General features: G+C 44.6%; 1 protein-coding gene across 1 annotated transcript in view; it reads right to left on the bottom strand.

Annotated features, from left to right (window-relative positions):
• Positions 1-18,264, bottom strand: part of LOC124544913 (cytochrome P450 6j1-like) — a 38,882-nt gene extending 20,618 nt beyond the window's left edge. Inside the window, exons 1-3 of the mRNA XM_047123652.1 lie at positions 18,175-18,264; positions 8,855-9,264; positions 2,429-2,553 (exon numbers count right to left, since the gene is read on the bottom strand). Of these exons, the coding sequence (XP_046979608.1) occupies positions 2,429-2,553; positions 8,855-9,243 (514 nt within the window). The 5' untranslated portion in view covers positions 9,244-9,264; positions 18,175-18,264. The remainder of the gene's footprint in view (positions 1-2,428; positions 2,554-8,854; positions 9,265-18,174) is intronic.
• Between the last annotated feature and the right edge of the window lie 4,469 nt (positions 18,265-22,733).

The following is a 22,733-nucleotide window of genomic DNA, read 5'->3' as shown; positions in this document are numbered from 1 at the left end:
CGGCCGAAGTGGCCGTGCGGTTCTAGGCGCTCCAGTATGGAAGCGCGAGACCGCTACGGTCGCAGGTTCGAATCCTGCCTCGGGCGTGGATGTGTGTGATGTCCTTAGGTTAGTTACGTTTAACTAGTTCTAAGTTCCAGGGGACTAATGACCTGAGAAGTTGAGTCCCATAGTGCTCAGAGGCATTTGAACCATTTGAACCAACCGGAATACCAACATGCAAAAGAAAAAAAGTTGTACTCCAACCTAATAATGACGCCGAAAGAGTGATTACCTAATACATCCATACTACAACGAAGAATAAATCGTTAATGAACCCTCAAATATTCCATGATTGTAAAGGTTTGCAGCAGTTACTCACTCACATCATCATGTTTGCGTCGTCCGCCACCGGTAGCTGAGAGGTTAGCTGGCACGGTATCTCATCGTGTTGGGTCAGAGGGTTAGCTGCCCTCCGTGATACAAGAAACTAAGTGAAAGGACCAACAGCGAACTTGAACGGGTGTCATGGGACGTCCGCTCCGAACAAATGCAACGAACAATGTCGAACAAAATGAGATTAAAAAAAACAGTGGTTAGAGCGACCGAATGTCGCTCTAACCTAATCCTAAGGGCCTGGGTTCGATTCCCGGCTGCGTCGGAGATTTTTTCCGCTCAGGGAGTGGGTGTTGTGTTGTCCTAATCATCATCATTTCATCCCCATCGACGCGCAAGTCGCCGAAGTGGCGTCAAACCGAAAGATTATTTTTATTTCTACGTCTTGAAATCAGTTTGCCTAAACTCGCATAGTCTCATTAAACCCTGCAAGTCGTTGAGAAGAAGGCAGTGTGTCCCCTGATCTGCTGCTGACTGCGCCTGGTGGGGAAGAAGTCCTTCCACGTTGTGGGGAAGAAGTCCTTCTGCCAAGGAAGGAATGATCTCTTCTTGTTCTCCAGACTATGTCTTACCTCTGAGACTGCACAACTTCCTGCGCGCCAGTGAAATTGTTTTTTCAATACTCCGACAAACGGTACAGTAGTAAATAAACCGACAATTTCTGAGTTAGTAACAGCTTTGCAATATTATCCTGTAGAAGAACGCAATTCTTAATAATTCTGTCTGATATCCCTTCTCTGCAGTCGTGTTTGCTCAGCAGCCAATGCACTGGGCTCCACGTTTGGAACCGAGCGCGGTGGCGCAGTGGTTAGCACACTGGACTCGCATTCGGGAGGACGACGGTTCAATCCCGCGTCCGGCCATCCTGATTTAGGTTTTCCGTGATTTCCCTAAATCGCTCCAGGCAAATGCCGGGATGCTTCCTTTGAAAGGGCACGGCCGACATCCTTCCCCGTCCTTCCCTAATCCGATGAGATGTTTGGTCTCTTCCCCCATACAACCCATCTACGTTTGGATTTTATGGAAAGTAGCGTTCACAGTCCCTCAGTTAAATGACAACTGTAGATGAAGAGCAGCGCTACCTCGTTTCTCACGGTAGAGCATTGTAACTGCAATCCCAATTCACTCTCTTATGGGAAGGACTTTCCATCACGAGAACAAAGTTCTTCTGTCAACACCTACGGTCGGCTGGCTCGGCTTGTTAAATCTGCAAATCGGCCCAAACTTGGGTGTTCGTCACCCCGTTATCCGATTTTCTCAAGATGGCGGCCACGCCTCACATAGTGTGAGGTGATTTAGTGAATTGTTATGTAGATAGCAGCAGGATGGGCGCAAGGCCCAGATATTGCCGTGTCTCCATGGTTAAATGGTCAGCCACACAGATTACCCTGCCTCCTGGTTCCTAAGCTAAAATGGTTCTCGTCCCCACGGACCGTATGAGACCTCAGCCTCGCCATTCACCTGGGATTCTCCAACTCCAAGAAAATTGCAGAACGAATCGCACGCAGCTTCCACAAGTTTACGGAGAGAGAAGTAAGAAGAATTTACAGCCTAATCGCCAAAATCACATAGGTTGCTTGCTATAAACATGAGCATTAATCAACTGACATCGCTCGAACTCAAACCAAGTGAACTTAAATAAATTATGGAAATATACATGAGACATGTCAGTCCAGCAATAGATTGTCACGTATGAAACGGTTCAAATGGCTCTGAGCACTATGGGACTTAACATCTATGGTCATCAGTCCCCTAGAACTTAGAACTACTTAAACCTAACTAACGTAAGGACATCACACAACACCCAGTCATCACGAGGCAGAGAAAGTCCCAGATCCCGCCGGGAATCGAACCCGGGAACCCGGGCGTGGTGTCACGTATCAGCTGATACTATCGTTGGTTTGCACGTTGTATGTAAATAATCCATTTTGGGAAACTATAGCTCACGTTCCCATTATATTCCATATCTTTCTGTTGATTCATTTATACCGTAGAAACTTTCCGATATAGTAACATAACAGAAACAACAATTACTATAACAAAACAGCCATACCTTTTTTCGTAGCGGCTGTCAGGTGCTCAACCAATTCCTGTCCACACTCTTCGACCAGGTGGAACATGCGCTTCATCTTGCCGGAAGTGAAACCTGGCGTCAACACATTACGTAACATCTTCCACCTGTCGGAGGAGACACATTTTTACTACACCTTCATACATACCTCACCAGATCGTACTTCTAAACAAATAACAAGGGCTAGATGTCGAAGACATTCGCCAGCTTTCCATCCTAAGTGCCGCATATTTATTTCAGTCTTAAGAATTGGGCGGAAACACTATGTGTACTCCTGTTTTTTGCTTACTTCATATACACTCCTGGAAATGGAAAAAAGAACACATTGACACCGGTGTGTCAGACCCACCATACTTGCTCCGGACACTGCGAGAGGGCTGTACAAGCAATGATCACACGCACGGCACAGCGGACACACCAGGAACCGCGGTGTTGGCCGTCGAATGGCGCTAGCTGCGCAGCATTTGTGCACCGCCACGGTCAGTGTCAGCCAGTTTGCCGTGGCATACGGAGCTCCATCGCAGTCTTTAACACTGGTAGCATGCCGCGACAGCGTGGACGTGAACCGTATGTGCAGTTGACGGACTTTGAGCGAGGGCGTATAGTGGGCATGCGGGAGGCCGGGTGGACGTACCGCCGAATTGCTCAACACGTGCGGCGTGAGGTCTCCACAGTACATCGATGTTGTCCCCAGTGGTCGGCGGAAGGTGCACGTGCCCGTCGACCTGGGACCGGACCGCAGCGACGCACGGATGCACGCCAAGACCGTAGGATCCTACGCAGTGCCGTAGGGGACCGCACCGCCACTTCCCAGCAAATTAGGGACACTGTTGCTCCTGGGGTATCGGCGAGGACCATTCGCAACCGTCTCCATGAAGCTGGGCTACGGTCCCGTACACCGTTAGGCCGTCTTCCGCTCATGCCCCAACATCGTGCAGCCCGCCTCCAGTGGTGTCGCGACAGGCGTGAATGGAGGGACGAATGGAGATGTGTCGTCTTCAGCGATGAGAGTCGCTTCTGCCTTGGTGCCAATGATGGTCGTATGCGTGTTTGGCGCCGTGCAGGTGAGCGCCACAATCAGGACTGCATACGACCGAGGCACACAGGGCAACACCCGGCATCATGGTGTGGGGAGCGATCTCCTACACTGGCCGTACACCACTGGTGATCGTCGAGGTGACACTGAATAGTGCACGGCACATCCAAACCGTCATCGAACCCATCGTTCTACCATTCCTAGACCGGCAAGGGAACTTGCTGTTCCAACAGGACAATGCACGTCCGCATGTATCCCGTGCCACCCAACGTGCTCTAGAAGGTGTAAGTCAACTACCCTGGCCAGCAAGATCTCCGGATCTGTCCCCCATTGAGCATGTTTGGGACTGGATGAAGCGTCGTCTCACGCGGTCTGCACGTCCAGCACGAACGCTGGTCCAACTGAGGCGCCAGGTGGAAATGGCATGGCAAGCCAATCCGCAGGACTACATCCAGCATCTCTACGATCGTCTCCATGGGAGAACAGCAGCCTGCATTGCTGCGAAAGGTGGATATACACTGTACTAGTGCCGACATTGTGCATGCTCTGTTACCTGTGTCTATGTGCCTGTGGTTCTGTCAGTGTGATCATGTGATGTATCTGACCACAGGAATGTGTCAATAAAGTTTCCCCTTCCTGGGACAATGAATTCACGGTGTTCTTATTTCAATTTCCAGGAGTGTAGTAAGGTATATACTGCCTAACAAAAAAAGTGCAGCACCCACCGTGGGTGCCCCATTTTTTTTTATGCGTCGATCAGTGTAGGAAACAATCTACTCGAATAATGAGGTCAGGAACGCGCATATTATCGTTATTTTTATAGGATAAACGGGCTATTTCCATTATCTTAGATGGCTTTTGGCCGTGATAAAAATGGCTATGTGGATGGGTCGATGACGATTAAATCTGGCAATAGTTCAGACTGCAGAAGCACAGATACTATATCAGGAACACAGAGCATCAATGATGTGTTGGAGTTCATCCTAACAGTTCTATCAGAACACAGAAAAAATAAGTACTGTACGCACAAGTTGCACAATTGTAGATTCAGTAATGTGGATCATAGGCAAAGATGTATAAGTTGTGGAAAAACTTAAAATTACGAGTACGTACTACTTTTATTTCATTGTTTCAGTAGACTATTTTTAAAACCTATTTTTAAACTGTGTATACAGACTCCTGGCTAAATTTAATGACTATCTTTTCACCTTCACACATTTTATTATGTTTGAAACATTTCATTACATTCCCTATCTCTAAGCCGACCTTCCAATATCTACAAGAAGGACAAAATTTACAGTTTCTGATAACTGAAACGGAAGATCGTTTATGTATGGTAAATCAGAAACAGAATAGGAGGCAAAATATTTAACCTGTGGTACACCATGTCCGATTACTTCCAATTTCGATTTCCCTCGCTCTGTGATCGACACTTAACCAGAACACACTGAAATGAATACAACGTATATCAAAGCTCTGTTAGTAGGTTACGGGGCAAAAATCTGCATGTATTATTTCAATTCTTCTGTACTCCTGTGGCAAATTGGATTTCGAACAGTTTGGAAGCTCGTATGAGCCTAAATGGCATTATCGTATCTCAGCAAAACATTTCAGCATTAGAGTGATATAAGCTTTCTTTATCTTATCTCAACAAAACATTTTAGCGATTGGAGTGATGTAACTTTCGGATGACGTAACTTATTCAACTCACCTTAAGAACAGAAAATTAAAAATTTAGGTGAATTTACATTAAAATCGTTACACTACTGAATTTATCTCAGTGTAAACCGTTTCTGGCTACAGATATCCGTACAAAAAGAACTATATTTATGTTTATGCCGGTGTTTAACACTGCAGAAACGTATTGGTCCCTACTTTGTAGGTTACTTGTGTCTATTCATCTGGTTGTAAGCACTTCATCAACATGTTTAATGTGATTAAAGATGCTTCCATAGAAAGTATTATGCGGTAGATGGCTTCATGTACGGTGTTTGTTCTAGCTTGGGACAACTAAATACCTCGAAACTGGCGCATGGTATGAAAACAATGTTTTACGTGAAAAGTCAATATTAGCAAAGGGAACATCAGTCTGTGCTACAACTGGCCACCTCCTAACCACAGCTCGTGCATGGCAGGCAGGGTCAGCTTTGTATTTTCAAATGGGAACCACCAATTTTTATCGCATATTCGGATTCTGCCTCAAAGTATACGTACGGTTTACTCAGACCATTGGTTCCCATTTGCGCTAGGTGGAACCGTAATCGACAGATATCAAGTATGCTGATTTTGAAAAAGAGAACCGTTACGTTTAATTCTACATTTCATTTGCGGTGTAAATATAAACGTTTGTGTTACAACGGTTGATATTGATACTCGAAATTTACTTTAGCATCTCAAATGTGATTCTACAGTACAATATGGTTAGTCGTTTCAATGTCTGGTTACAAACTACATTTCCCATGATCCAGAAACACCGATGTCAATGTAATGGTTTTGTTGCCAGCAGAGTGCTTGATATCCGTGAGAGCCCTAGCCTCTCACCGTTGGACTGCTTAATTCTGGCCAGTCCCCTTTCCTCTCACCACTGAATGCTTGAATTTGGTGAGTGCCCTTGCCTATCACCATTGAGGTGACTATCCATGGCAGTTGCGCCTGTCACTGAATTTATGGACATTTTACCTTATTACAATGGTTGTTGGTTCATTCCGCCGGTTAGCCGAGCGGTCTAAGGCGCTGCAGTTATGGACTGTGCGGCTAATCCCGGAGGAGGTTCGAGACCTCCCCCGGGTATGGGTGTGTATGTTTGTCCTTTGGATAATTTAGGTTAAGTAGTGTGTAAGCTTAGGGACTGATGACCTTAGCAGTTAAGTCCCATAAGATTTCACACGCATTTGAACATTTTATTCCACCGATAGTCGCATAGCGGCAAGTACAAGAGTTACGGCGTTGGATGGAAACACATACGGAAATCAGTCAATCTGATGGTGGGGTTCGAGGGCGGCCACCGAAATCAAGCATTCCGACGGTTTCGGTAGTCACCACTGTCAACTTCGCAGGGAACAGAAAACTACGTTACCATACATGTAGCTTATTTGCCATAAACGTCAATCTCAACCCATATTATTAACTACTGTACAATAGCGTTTGTGACACTCAAGTAACGTTTGAACACAACTATCAGCCATTAGAACACAAAGGTTTACATTTATTAGGTTGGTACACAAGTTCGTAGGTTTCCCATTAGTTAAATACACACAATACATACAAATAACACAGACTTTAGTCGTCAATGATATCTTCTCCTTCACTATTTGCAACAGTCTGCCAGTGCTGGGTAACTTTCCGATTCCACTGCTGTAGAAATCACCTGGTTTTGAAGAGAAGAACCTGTCAAGCCATGTTCGGAGCGGCTTTCCGTCCGGAAAGGAAATTCCTTGAAGGCTGCTTGGTAGAGAGCGGAAAAGATGACAATCTGAGATCGCATGATCACGTGGATAACGTGGGTGCGGAATGACTTTCCAACCTACCTCTTCCATAATGTTTATGTCAGTTTAACACAATGTAGGCGGGCGTCACCACAAAGTAGCATCACTTCAGCAGTCTTCCTGGCCGTTGTTCTTGGATTACGTCTGCAAGTCGTCTCAATTGTTAAAATGGATGTCAGGGGTGATGATTACACCTTGAGGAAGTTCACTGTGGTTCAAATGGCTCTGAGCACTATGGAACTTAACGTCTGAGGTCATCAGTCCCCTAGAACTTAGAACTACTTAAACGTAACTAACCTATACACCATTTCTCGTCACCAGTAACGATACAGGGTAGGAATAATAGGTGTTGTTCACGAAGCAATTGATTACGAGTAAGCAGAGATGCACATATGGCCACCCGACAATTTTTTCTGATTCTGGCTTAGAGCATGCGGTGCCGATTTTTTAATCTTCCTCGTCGCCTGAATACGCCGCACGAAGGTGAAATTGTCACAGTTCATCACATATGCCACTTCTCGAGTACACTGACGTGGGTAATTGTGGACTAAGGCGATGAAACGACCTTCATCAAACGCCCAAGGTTAGGGTTAGGTTAGTGTTGTTTAACGTCCCGTCGACAACGAGGTCATTAGAGACGGAGCGCAAGCTCAAAGGAACCATCCCGGCATTTGCCTGAAACGATTTAGGGAAATCACGGAAAACCTAAATCAGGATGGCTGGAGACGGGATTGAACCGTCGTCCTCCCGAATGCGACGCCCAAGGGCTTCCTGAATATGTAGAGTTACTAAAGTCAAAACGAACCTCCTAGAAACGAGAAAATCATTTTCTTTCCAAGTACTGTCCAATGGCGTTATCCCCACACACGTCGAAAATGTGTCTGGCTGCCTCCATTGCTGTCGCCGAAGAAGATGTCGGAAATGTTCCGATTTATCCACTTGGCATACTATTTTATAGCGTACACAGCCCCCACTCACTATTTCCAAATGATAAAATGACAATATGTAAACTGAAATAGGAGCAGTGACCTACAAATAATAAAGGACAATCGATAAATGAACCCTTAGCAACCGGGATACCAAGATGCAAAACATAAACGCTACCAACTTATGCACCAACCTAATACATCGTAAATGAAACGTAGAGTCAAATGCCTCGGTTCTCAGACGGTCGTTGTGGCCAAGCGGTTCTAGGCGCTTCAGTCCGGAACCGCGCGACCGCTTCGGTCGTATGTTCGAATCCTGCCTCGGGCATGGATGCGTGTGATGTCTTTAGGTTGGTTAGGTTTCCGTAGTTCTACGTTCTAGGGGACTGATGACCTCAGATGATAAGTCCCATAGTACTCAGAGCTATTTGAACCTCGGTTGTCAATTGCAAAAACAGACACGCTTGATATGTGTCGATTACATCGGCATCTGCTACGAGTGAGAAATAAAGGGTTGAGTAAGCAATTCATATATTTTGGCGTAGAATCTGAATGTGCTGAAAATATGGGCTGTATACCGTTTGAAAATACAAAGTTGTCCCCACCCATGCTGTAGGGGTGGTTATGAAGTGGTTGGTTGTAGCACAGACACATGTCTTTAATGTGTATTAGCTTTATATCTAGAATGTTTCTTCGAACCATCTGTCGTTTCGAGACATTGGGTTATCTCAAGTTAAAACAAATCCCCTGTATGCATTTAGGACGAAAATAAATAATCTTTCCTAATTTTTAATTACCCATAGAGACGTGTAAGTCTTCCATTTAGAGTACTGAAGTAGACTGTAATTTTTCCATTTAATGTGTGCTTATAAAGAAATAGGCATTCTGGGCAAAACTTTTGTTCAGCGTCGTTTTCATCCTGTGACTTGTGTAAACTAACTGAAATAATTGTACTTCTTACCTTGGACCATTGGTGGAGAAGATTGACCGTCCACCCACAGATTCCTCTGATTCCGGTATGGTAAAATTCAGCCGGTAGAAGGAGGAAAAATCTGAGGCCAAGACACGGCCCACGAGCTCGGGGTCCTTGACCATGAGGAGCGGCTGATCGAAGGCGAACATTCCCATGAAGGGCTCGTCCCCTGCCCGCAGGTAGCACTCGTATATGGGCTCCCCCATGTGCTGGCGGCCCGTCACGACGCCGCCCATGTTGCCGACGACCAGCGTCGGCTTCAAGTAGGGCACCCCGAGCTTCCTCCAGAGAGAGTAGTGGCGCGTCGTGTACCAGTAGAGCAGCGGCAGCAGCACGAGCAGGCCGTCCAGCACCCAGCTCCCAGTCACCAGCGCCATGGTCGTCCCGCGGTCCGGCTGCTGCTGCAGACAAGAGAACGCACACAGTCAGCGCTGTAGGCCGTTACGATGCACAACCCCTCCCCTTCCCTCCCCACCAACCCTTCAGGTTGTTGACCACTCCGCTTCTGTAAATACGCCGGCATGCTTTGACACAACAGCGTGTATAGGCAAAGAGCAAAATGTGCCCTACTGGCCATTAAAATTGCTACACCAAGAAGAAATGCAGGTGATAAACGGGTATTCATTGGACAAATATATTATACTAGAACTGACATGTGACAACATTTTCACGCAATTTGGACACATAGATGCTGAGAAATCAGTACCCAGAACAACCACCTATGGCTGTAATAACAGCCTTGATACGCCTGGGCATTGAGTCAAATAGAGCTTGGATGGCGTGTACAGGTACAGCTGCCCATGCAGCTTCAACACGATACCACAGTTCATCAATAGTAGTGACTGGCGTATTGTGACGAGCCAGTTGCTCGGCCACCATCGACCACACGTTTTCAATTAGTCAGAGATCAGGAGAATGTGCTGGCCAGGGCAAAGTCGAACATTTTCTATATCCAGAAAGGCCCCTTCAGGACCTGCAACATGCGGTCGTGCATTATCCTGCTGAAATGTAGGGTTTCGCAGGGATCGAATGAAGGGTAGAGCCACGGGTCGTAACACATCTGAAATGCAACGTCCACTGTTCAAAGTGCCGTCAATGCGAACAAGAGGTGACCGAGACGTGTAACCAATGGCACACAATACCATCACGCCGGGTAATACGCCAGTATGGCGATGACGAATACAAGCTTCCAATGTGCGTTCACCGCGATGTCGCCAAACACGGATGCGACCATCATGATGCTGTAATCAGAATCTGGATTCATCCGAAAAAGTGTCGTTTTGCCATTCGTGCACCGAGGTTTGTCGTTGAGTACACCGTCGCAGGCGCTCCTGTCTGTGATGCAGCGTCAAGGGTAACCGCAGCCATGGTCTCCGAGCTGACAGTCCATGCTGCTGCAAACGTCGTCGAACTGTTCGTGCAGATGGTTGTTGTCTCGACTGCTAGTGATACGATGCCGTTGGGATCCAGCACGGCGTTCCGTAGTACCCTCCTGAACCCACCGATTCCATATTCTGCTAACAGTCATTGGATCTCGACCAACGCGAGCAGCAATGTCGCGATACGATAAACCGCAATCGCGATAGGCTACAATCCGACCTTTATCAAAGTCCGAAACGTGACATTACGCATTTCTCTTCCTTATACGAGGCATCACAACAACGTTTCACCAGGCAACGCCGGTCAACTGCTGTTTGTGTATGAGAAATCGGTTGGAAACTGTCCTCATGTCAGCACGTTGTAGGTGTCGCCACCGGCGCCAACCTTGTGTGAATGCTCTGAAAAGCTAATCATTTGCATATCACAGCATCTTCTTCCTGACGGTTTAATTTCGCGTGTGTAGCACGTCGTCTTCGTGGTGTAGCAATTTTAATGGCCAGTATTGTATAATCACCGTTACATCTCCATCTATATGCATACTCCACAAGCCGCTGTACGTTGCATTTCGGAGGTTACCCTGCAGCACTACTACTGCACTAAAGTGACCGTCTCGGAAATAGGCACCTCAAGGTCGTCTCACAGTCCTACATCATTGGCAATACACTGCAAAGTTGCGTCGATCTTTACACTACCTTAAGTGTCGCTTAGATTGACCATCCTCTGTAATGCTCGGCCATCCCTGCCCATCACTGTATGAGATCTGTCGTGTCGTGGTTTAGCTGTGGCTGTTCCCTCGCGTTTACACTTCACAATTACATCACAAACAGTCGACTTGGGTGGCATCAGAAGGGCTGAAATGCCGCTGTTTGTTTTTTTAATCAGGTGTCATCCAATGGCTGGCCCACATTCCAAGTTCCTGAGTTCTCTTGACAGCTCCACTCTGCTGCCACTGGTTCTTTACTATCAACAGAATACTTTGTACCTCCTTTCGTATTGGCAGACCCGCATCTTGTGATATCTGGTGTTGAATTCGACGGTACACGGGAGTACCGGGATACTTTTGATCAGATAATGTGTGCGTACGGAACTATTTAAAACGGAACGGCCGCGCGGGATTAGCCGAGCGGTCTAGGCGCTGCAGTCATAGACTGTGCGGCTGCTCCCGGCAGAGGTTCGAGTCCTCCCACGGGCATGGGTGTGTGTGTTTGGTTCAAATGGTTCAAATGGCTCTGAGCACTAGGCGACTTAACTTCTGAGGGCATCAGTCGCCTAGAACTTAGAACTAATTAAGGACATCACACACATCCATGCCCGAGGCAGGGTTAGAACCTGCGACCGTAGTGGTCACGCGGTTCCAGACTGTAGCGCCTAGAACCGCACGGCCACACCGGCCGGCGGTGTGTGTGTGTGTGTGTGTGTGTGTGTGTGTGTGTGTGTGTGTGTGTGTGTGTGTTTGTCCTTAGGCTAATTTAGGTTAAATAGTGTGTAAGCTTAGGCACTGATGACCTTAGCAATTTAGTCCCATAAAATCTGACACACATTTGAACATTTGAAAACGGAACGACGACAAAAAACAAATCACAGGAAAGCGAGATGCCAGAAGGATATCCGTTAGAAGAATCCTCAGAATTCCACTCGCGAATGACGTAGCATACCAAAACCCTCGCTCTACCGGTACTTGAATAGTGTTCGGTAGTCTGGCACCCATGCCTCAAAGGACTGATAGATGAAATGGAGAAGATCCAAAGAAGAGCAGCACGTTTAGTGACAGGTTCGTTTAGTTTGTGCGAAAGCGTCACAGAGATGCTGATACAACTCTAGTGGAAGACGATACACGAGAAGCGTTGCGGGTGACGCCGTCGTTTACTGTTAAAATTTCGAGAGCGAACGTTTCTAGATGAGTCAGTCACTACAGACAAGAGCTCTCACGGATGCTCATCAACAATGGGAAGTGGGGAGGTGATAGTGTTAGGCTAAGTACCCTTCGTCGTATGCCTTAAAGTTCCTAGCGGAGTTAGATGCAGTTTTAGTGAGCTGCTCGTCCGCTTATCGATATGATTAATCGCGTAAGGCCACAGTTCAAGGTCGGAACACAGTTGCGAATCACCAGTAAATATTAGTCTATGTTAGGTTGGTGCATACGTTCGTGGCCTTTTTGCTTTGTATGTTGGTATTTCGTTTGGTGTGTGTTTATTTATTGATTCCCATTCTTTATTTGTAGTTTACTGTTCCCATTTGAGTACCTATATTGTCATTTTGCCATTTGGAGATAGTGTGTGGAGCCGTGGACGTAGAAAATGGAGTGCCAAGTGTCGGAATATTTCCGAGGCATTCCTCTGATTGAATTCGGTAGAGGGGTAACAGCAGCAGAAGCAACAAGCAGTATTTGCGCCGTATATGGTGATAATGCCACTGCACAGAGCACGGCAAGAAAATGAATCTCTCGTTTTAAGGAGGATCGTTTGACAGTAGTGACTCTGCACGACCCTCAGGGCTTGATAAAGATCGCTAGACGCATTAGTCCGCAATGATTCACGTCAGTGTACTCCCGGTCTGGCAGATGTGACGAACTGTGATCGTACCACCGTCGTGCGACATTTGCATGCGACGACGAGAGTCCAAAAAACTGGAGTGTGGTTACTGCATGCTCTAAGGGAAAATCACGAAAAACGGTGGGTGGCCATATGTGTGTTCCTGATTGTTCATCATCAATTGGCTTGTGATCAACACCGTTACTGGTGACGAGAAATGGTGTGTTTATGCTAACATAATGGAAATAAAGGAATGACTGAGCCCAAACAAAGCAGCAACTCCCTGTACAAACATCAGAGGGCATCTGGTGAAACTGCGGCGGTGTGGTGTACTACGAAATACTTCCCCGAGGTGTAACCACCATCGCTGACAATTATTCTCAACAAGCGAGACGATTTTCAGACGTAATCCAAGAACAACGACCAGGAAGACTGCGTGAAGTTATGCTATTCTACGACAACGAACGCCCGCATTCTGCTAGACTGATAAACACTACACACGAGATGCTTTGGGAAGTCATTCCGCACCAGCCTTATTCACCTGATCTTGCGCCCTCAGATTTTCACCTTTTCCTCTCTCTACCGAACAGCACTCAAGGAACTTCCTTTCTGTATGCAAATGCCCTCCGAACCTGGCTCGATGACTTCTTCGCCTCAAGACCAGGTGATTTCTACAACAGCGGAATAGGAAAGATACCCCAGCATTGGCACACTGTTGTAAATAGTGAAGGAGAATATATTATTGATGACTAAACTATATGACACGTGTATCTGTTGTGTTTATTAAACTTATGGAAAAACGCTGACTGTGCGACTGGTCTCGGCGGAGGTTCGAGTCCTAAAAAAAATGACTCTGAGCACTATGGGACTTAACATCTATGGTCATCAGTCCCCTAGAACTTAGAACTACTTAAACCTAACTAACCTAAGGACAGCACACAACATCCAGTCATCACGGGGCAGAGAAAATCCCTGACCCCGCCGAGAATCGAACCCGGGAACCCGAGCGCGGGAAGCGAGAACGCTACCGCACGACCACGAGCTGCGGACTTCGAGTCCTCCCTCGGGCATGGGTGTGTGTGTGTTTGTCCTTAGGGTAATTTAGGTTAAGTAGTGTGTAAGCTTAGGGACTGATGACCTTAGCAGTTAAGTCCCATAAGATTTCACACACATTTGAACATTTTTTTTTTTTTTTTTTTTTTTGAAAAACGCTGCGAAGATATGCACAAACCCAATAATCCCTTAGAAGTGCGCAGTGTCTCACTTTATGGATTGGATTGGATTCGATTGTTTTTGGGGAAGAGACCAAACAGCGAGGTCATCGGTCTCATTGGATTAGGGTAGGACGGGGAAGGAAGTAGGCCGTGTCCTTTTAAAGGAACCATCCCGGCATTTGCCTGGAGCGATTAGGGAAATCACGGAAAACCTAAATCAGGATGGCCGGACGCGGGATTGAACCGTCGTCCTCCCAAGTCTCACTTTATATCGTGCTGCTGTGTCTTCACATACCGATTAAGCTTGCGCACTGGTAAGACGCTGAACACGTCCGTGATTTTCCTAAATTTCTTAAGCCGAATGCTTGCTGGGTTCCGCCCATTGAAAGTGCATGCTGGATTTTTTTCCCATCCTTCCCGAATCCGACCTTCATCTCGAATGACCCCAACGTCGACGGCACGTTGAAGTTCAATCTTCCGCCCTTTCTCATGTACGTAGCTTCTTATGTAGGTAGCTACCAACTCCTGTCCATCGGGGGCATACATTGTTATGGAGAAAATTGCACCATAGAAATGAGTGAAAGTAGAGTACCATAACCGGCAACAGATACCACAACAAAATGGAGTGGGAGAGGCTCGTTTTCTGAGATAGTGGCGCAGACTTAACGTCAGCATTGACTTAACATCAGTATTGGAAGTACGTGAAGTGAAGTGAAGAACATCGTGCGGACAATAGTTGTTCAATCTGAAATTTCTTGTCTAGCAGACTTTACTGGTGAAGACTTTAGAGCTCACAGGGACGTGACAAATTACCTGGAGAGAAAATGCCCAGATTTTTTTGCATACATATACTGACGGATGTAAAACAAACGAGGGAGTTGGTTGTGCATATTATTTCTTTAGGTCACAGATAGCTAGACAGTTTCTTATTGGCAGCATTTAGTAGTATTTATTCACTAGAAGTAACAGCTATAAAAAAAAAAACAGCTAAGTTTCAAACTGGAAAAGTGAACGGAATACTAAATTCGACTGACTCCAAAAGTACTTTTGAGCAGTTGGAGCGTCGAAAGTGGAAGCCTGGTAACAGCTATGTTTTTGATGTGGCACAATTAATAACAAAGGCCAACAAAGAAAATGAATCTGTTCATCTAATGTGGGTAAAGGGACACTCAGGTATGCGGCATAACGAAATAGTAGATACTCTTGCTAAAAGAAAAGGTATCAAAGAAGGGGACCCGCTGTTTATAAAGCTTCCACACTGTGACTTTGTATATATGTCAAAGAAAGAGGCATACGAGCAATGGGAGGCCCAGTGGCAGACATTGGAGCAGAAAAATGGTTTTTCGTTCGCTTCAATACAGCTTACTATACTAACGAAACCGTGGAACGCCAAAAAAAATCTCCCAAGAAGATATGTAACATTAGTTATCAGAATAAGATTGGGACACGAATGTTTCCCTGTTAGTCACAGATTCTCCCACATGTAGTGAACATGCAGAAGACGAAGAAGATTATCATGTCATATTGGGATGTTACAAATATATACCACAACTTGCAAAGTAGGTTAGAAATCAGATTAATAATGTTGCTCACGCAGCATATGTTCGCTTTATCGGGCAACAACAAAGTTATTGACTGTTGATGGTATCGTCAGAATGGAAATAATGGAGTCATTGTAACAAAGTCATTAATTTTGGCACTTATCTTGAATGGATTCCCATGTAGATTTCGTCGATGTTGTTATGGCTCATCTTGTTGATTCTAGGGTGATTCCACTTTGACTGCTAGAAGGTCCAGATCTGTATTTTAGCAATATTTGAAGACCTAACAAATGCGTTTTTCAGAAAATTCTTAATGATCATCAATCCCAGATCAGAACAATGGTACGGTAGAAATAATTTTTGACTTGGTCTTCACGATCCATATTTTTATTACACTTCTTGTAAATTCACATATACTTCTTCTTAATTGTCACATCATCAAGAAAACAGTTGTGTATCAATCTTCATGTATTTAATTTCCACTTTAACCAAACACAAGACTTGACTGTTCTTTTACAAAGCGAAATAACAACTGCAAAGTGAAACAAAGACTGCTCTGTGCGCATTCCCACCAAAACGGTTACAAGTAAGTCAAAGACTATGACAGTCTCAAAGAAATGAATACATACAAGAACCATATCACTGTAATATATCGATACATCGGAGTACCTATACGTTAATAAAACCAAATGTGAATATTGTCACAAAAATATGTCTGTTACTTCGCAGAAAAATAGTACGATTTTACTGGTTGGAGTGCCGTAATGGTCACGTAAATAAAGAACCATTACAATGCCAACAAATACTGAAACACTGACGAGTGAGAACAACCTCAAAATTGAGAGTTCAATAGTACGTTACGTACAAGAGGTAGATATAGATCTCGGACATATTAGCTGCTGAATTTGTGATCTTTTTGTACAGAATAGTTGTGTTTTTGAAATTTAGTTGTTGTCACTAACATAAGCAGTTGAAATGGCTGTACTGGTTGCTGTAAAAACCGTTGAATTTAATTAATTAATCCTTGGAGGAAGGCTCTTGCAACGACAGACTTTAGAAGGAGTAGCTGAACACTCACTGAATGTTTTCCGTCTTTTTTCATGTCAGAACCTGACAGTAATATTAAATACTAAACACTTTCATGATGTTTGTTTGATAACTAACAGTTTCTCAGGTTCTTAGATAATAGTCATTTGACAACTAAACACCCCTACCACAGATAAGAAAATGCAACCTACGCAGATACCACTGATACAGTTAAGGAAAAAACTTTTTTTACTGTTTCCTGTCTGCGTGTTATGGCCTGAAGAGGTTTTGCTAGCCTGGTCAAATATCGGGTTCCCGATGTTGTCGGTTGTTTTACACAAATGTTTTACACCATCAGTTGTTTTACAGCTGTTTGGAAATCAGCTCCTCTGGTTTCTAATTTAGTCAGCACGACGACCATTTCTGATCGATTAAAAATGCTGAGTATAAAGTTTCAACTTCTCCGTCACTGCACAAAAGTTGCTTCATGTAGATTAGCGGACTTTTTTTTGTAAAAAACAAGAAGTAACCTGATAAATCGGTCACGTGTCAGAAACGATTGTGAGTCCATATAAGGGCGAAACTCGACTGTGGAAGAGGAAATTCGGTACCTAGAACCGAAATTCCATTATCGTTATTGTATTTTTTACATGTCTAACGAGAAGCGGTATAGGAATATCGTTTCATGATGTAGCATTTTGGGAACCTCACGTACACATAGCGACAGAGCATCTGCTAAGGAAAGAGCTACGTCTTATATATGTTATATTTAACAAGAAAATAAACATTTTTGTGTTTTGTGAAAATCGGTACATTTTAACAAAATGTTTTAGATAGAGTTGAATTTATAATCCCAATCTCAAATTCGCATAATAAATTTAATATAATAGAGGGGAAAGACAAAACTGTCTTTTATCATTTAACCCCAAGCTGGCCATTATGTATCACACGTTTTCTGATTTCAAGTGTTTTGTAAGAAAAGTATTAACTCATAAGAAACTTTGGGATTAGAATGCATAAAGAAATCACTTTGTGATGTATGTGAAACGAAAGTTGTGTGGTAAAATAAAACAGCAAGAAGTAGACAATTACAGAAGAAAGCCACAAAGGAACTAAAATCATCAGCTACCACAGGACATTGATTTATATCACTGGGACAAATGGGAAATCTGTGCTGAGCTGGGCTTCGAACCTGGTCTCCTGCTTGCTAGACAGTTGCGCAGACCAGTATGTCATCCAGACCCAGTGGTCACCACAACCACAACACGGACTACCCTAGCACACTTCCAGTCAGACCCAAATTCTCGACTTATACCACACACTACTGATATAGTAATCCTGCTCATTAGTCTCTCTACACGCATCATCCCGCAATTACCGTAAGAGTTCTAGCCTGGAGTTCATCTGCAGTGAGGGATGTTTGGCTGTAATCTCCTTAATTATGTATGTAATGTCTGTTCTTTCAGACACGTTCGAATGAACAGACATCACATACATATAATTACCAAGTAACCTCCAGGACGAGACATTTAGCTCCGTTTCACTCGAGCCCTTACTGTTGTTGAATCTGACGTCGCCGTTACAATGCGTTGCGCCAGTCCGGCGTGAACACTCACCGTTGTTGTCTACGAGTGGAGTCTGGGCACTGAAGCGATGGACCACTGTGTCTTATGGATGCACAGCTCTCGCCTTATATACTGTAAGAGCGAGCGCGTGCAGATAACCGAGTTCACCATGACGCATCAGTTGTCAGCTGTCCACTATCAGCGACGTAAGTGGCTGGCGGCAGAGCTTGCGTACGTCCCACATGTTTTACTGTAACACAGCGCTCTAGCTATACCGGCAGAAGGTCCTTGAACTAATTTCGCGAGCTATTAAAGCCTGGAGGAATCTCGCAAGCGGTAACTACTGTTTCCTTTGGTTATAAGAGTGCTGCAACAAAATTTGCTGATTTGAAAAGTCAATAAAACAATGCATGTTTATCGTGTTAAATTATTATTTGGTGTTGAAATTTAATATGCAGTGTCCGCCCCGATACCTACGTGATCTGCGCGACGGAATGCTGTGCAAGGGGGCCATGGTTCGATTCCCGGCTGGATCGGAGATTTTCTCCTCTCAGGGTCTGGGTGTTGTGTTGTCCTCATTATCATTATATGCCCATCGACGAGCAAGTCACCAACTTGCACCGGGCGACCAACGTACCCAACGGGAGGCCTTAACCACACGACATTTCATTTTTTCATAACAAGCACTAATATCTGGCAAATGACTCCTCTTATTATCAAGATGGTGATTTCATTCACCAAGGACTTTCATACGAAAGTGTATGCGGTTGAAACTGGCGATGAATGGTTGTGTATGATACCTTTGCAACGTTTGCTTTTCCGGTCATATGACACCAGACTGCGAGCAAATATCGCTGCTACATGCTGATAAGCATAGAGACTATCACACACTGCGTTTGCTGTATCGTCTGTTCAATCATTGCATCTTCTCTTATTTGTCTTCACCTCTTATTCTACTATCTGAACAGCAGAAATACTCGTTGTCAACAAAGTAAAGTTCTCTCTGTACCATAATAGTGTAGAACTACATCCATACTCCGCAAGCCACCTGACGATGTGTGGCGGAGGGTACTTTGTGTACCTCTATCGGTTCTCCCTTCTATTCCAGTCTCGTATTGTTCGTGGAAAGAAGGATTGTCGGTATGCTTCTGTGTGGGCTCTAATCTCTCTGATTTTATACTCATGGTCTCTTCGCGAGATATACGTAGGAGGGAGCAATATACAAAGTGTGACAAAGTCTGTGACACCCCACTCTGCATTGTTGCCACATTTATTCAAGATTGTGGACCTAAGACGGCGGCTGTAGATAAGGCTATGTCGCAATGACGTCATTGCAGTAAGCTGAAATTTTGGCGGGAAAATAGGTCTATTCGGCTGTCTCCACTAACCTAACCCGCCCATTCCCCTCACCTGACCCCTCCCCTGCCCCCTCCCCTCCCCCTCTCACACCCCCGTACCTTCCCCCATCCATCAATTGGCACCAAAAGGGCTCAGTCTGTGCTGGGCTGCTGGATGTATAGACATAAGTATGGAGTGTTTATTTAAACAATTTGAGTTGTCATAGACGGTAGCTCCATCCAGTGTGTTCACCATGAGGTGCAGAGTCCAACTGACCTGGTTCACAACTACTGAGGGTGCTGTCGGCCTGTGAAACGCAATAGGTCCTGAGTTCGAGTCTTGGTCTGGCACACAGTTTTTATCTGCCAGGAAGTTTCAGGGATGAATTTAATATGTGTATTACAGGCTGAGGGCTGTATCCATAGCCTCCTACACAATGAGTGGAAAGAAAAAGTAATGGACGAGCATGTGGTGAATACTTTTCGACAAATAAAGGCAGTGCAGTGGAATGGTATGATCATGCTTTTCACTACTCATGCAGATAGATGCTTGTGCTGGAACAGCATACCTTTTTTGAAACTGTCTAACACCCCACATCAACTTCGCCGTATTCCACAATGAATTATAGTTGTTCACCTTGAAGTTTGGAGACCAGCTGACCTAGTTCACAACATCGTCACCAGAGTGCACTGTCGATCTTTCATCACTTCCTCCTGTGACAGTCCAAGATGGCGGACCAGGAAAAAGGGTGCGAACCAATAGGAACCCTGAATATGGTCACATGATAGGCTTCAGCCAATAGGATGGCAGTATCTGGTGATGTCATTGTGGGGATATAGGGCAGATTCAGCAGCTCTGTGACCTCTATCTCCCTCAGTTAGCCAGCAGCAGCAGAAGAGGAAGAAGAAGAAGAACCATGAAGCATCAGTAACAGTTGTTATCCAGCCCAGTCTTGCAGAACAGGAAGTAATGGAAAAGTAAGTATCCCATATAACATCCTTGTCTACAGTTATTATTATTATTATTATTATTATTGGTTGTTTTCATGTCTTGGTCCATTTGTAAAGCTTCCTCTTGTTTGTTCGGCAGCAACATTCGACACGTCCAAGCCTGCAGGGGCGAGTGCCAACATATTGATCTCTTCCGTGTCTGGACCTGCAGCAACCTCAGCCACAATCTTGTCGAGACCTGCACTGGCCTCTCTACCTGCGGCAGCAACAACCTCCAGCATGTCTGAACCTGCACCAGCCACCTGGGATCCTGTAGCGCACATAGCCCACTTGCTAGAGCAGGACACAGAGCTGTTATTGTCAGTCCCACTAATCTATTTGTATGATGACACACGGTCTGCTCCCAACACATTGAATGCTGCTGGTGGTCCTAAACAACAGCAAGATGAAGGATAATACTGGTCACCGTGTAATGCCACAATGAAGCATAGCCAAGGCGCAGCTGTTGAATAAGTGAACGCTCATGCCATCTGTCAGATAGTTGCACAAATAAAAGCACAGGTGCGTCTGCCTGGCGGCAGTCAAATGAAATAGCGCTACAAGTAAGACAGTATTTGTCTGCTTGTGTCTGTGTATGTGCGGATGGATATGTGTGTGTGTGCGAGTGTATACCTGTCCTTTTTTCCCCCTAAGGTAAGTCTTTCCGCTCCTGGGATTGGAATGACTCCTTAACCTCTCCCTTAAAAGCCATATCCTTTCGTCTTTCCCTCTCCCTCCCTCTTTCCTGACGAAGCAACGGTTGGTTGCGAAAGCTTGAATTTTGTGTGTATGTTTGTGTTTGTTTGTGTGTCTATCGATCTGCCAGCACTTTCGTCTGGTAAGTCACATCATCTTTGTTTATATATATATATATATATATATATATATATATATATATATATATATATATATATATATATATATATATATATAATGACTGTAATTGAATATGGTAATGTTATGGTATGTCCATTTCTAAATAGAGAACTTGGCGTAGTGTAAATTAATATTTAAAAATGTGTAAAAGTGAGGGAAATCCCCGAGAACGCGGACAATGCAGGTTGGCGCGTGAATTTGGCAGTAGAGAGAGATGTGTTCTGGAACTGTTCAGATGCAGAACAGAGATTACGCGGCGCCAAAGTGACGGTTTAAGTACGGTACGATAACGTTGCTTATAGACAGTTAAAAGTGAGCTGACAACAAACACGAACTGAATTAATGGTGCGTTAGCAAGTCAAATGGACAATAAGGCTTGCAGCATGCAACATTTCGACGGAGACGGCTTGTGAGCGATGTAGTTGCTGTTCCCGCTCAAAAAGCACATGGCACGCTTTGTGGAAGTCTGCGTAATTTACGACGGACTGCAGCGACCAGCAGCAAGGTATGAAGTGACCAGTGTCTGCAGCTAATGTTGCAATGTGATCTTACTACCATATGAGATCCATTGATGAGCCCACGCCAGCACAAGCAACGAACTAGTAGTTATCGTACGACAGTGTTTTTATGAACAGTAGATTTTATACCGCCGCCATAACAAGTACATTTATCCGTAGCGAACCAGTTTATGTATTTATCAAGTCAAGTTCTCTACAGTGTAATGTCTGAGTGAATTAATAAGTTCGTGATTCAAAGTGCATTCCACGAGTGTCATCAATTATTTACAAAAAATAGTTCATCATTATCCCAAATCCATCACTGTGTGTGCAGCAATACCAGGAAAAAGGGCTATATTACGTATCAGCGTATTAATGCAACAAGAGGGTATAATCGGAGTTAACGCCGAAAATTTCCAACAAACGCCGGATTATACAACTGACAGAAGACGCCAGGTACTGTGCCACATTAATTACAGTTCAAGTCGATGTGGTGGCTTTTCAGTAAATTATCAACTTAAAAACCCATTCAGTGTCATTAGAACAAAATGATTCTAAAGTAATGTTTTTAACGTCTCTAGTAACCATCAGTTCTATAGTGTTCATTGATATTCAGTTAAAGAATTTATTGCCACCACAGCACTCATTGTACCTTCAGTACAATGCAAATTCAGTAACATTAAAATCATTACTGATAGTTGGTGTAGATCAATCTAACTTACAGCAAGTTCAAGTGTTTATCATATGTGTGGGTATATTGTGTTACGTAAATGTTGTACGCCTGCTAGGCGTGATTAACCTACACCAGTTAGTGCATTCTGTTCAGTCACTTCAAAGAGATTATTTTTGTTAATGAAAATCAGAATTCATTTAACAATCGATTTCTTGTACGCCATCGCCAATATTTATT

This window comes from Schistocerca americana, chromosome 8, assembly GCF_021461395.2.
Source record: "Schistocerca americana isolate TAMUIC-IGC-003095 chromosome 8, iqSchAmer2.1, whole genome shotgun sequence".
Classification (NCBI taxonomy): Eukaryota; Metazoa; Arthropoda; class Insecta; order Orthoptera; family Acrididae; genus Schistocerca; species Schistocerca americana.
Note: the sequence above shows the minus strand (reverse complement) of the source record. Positions and strands in the feature narration are given on the sequence as shown.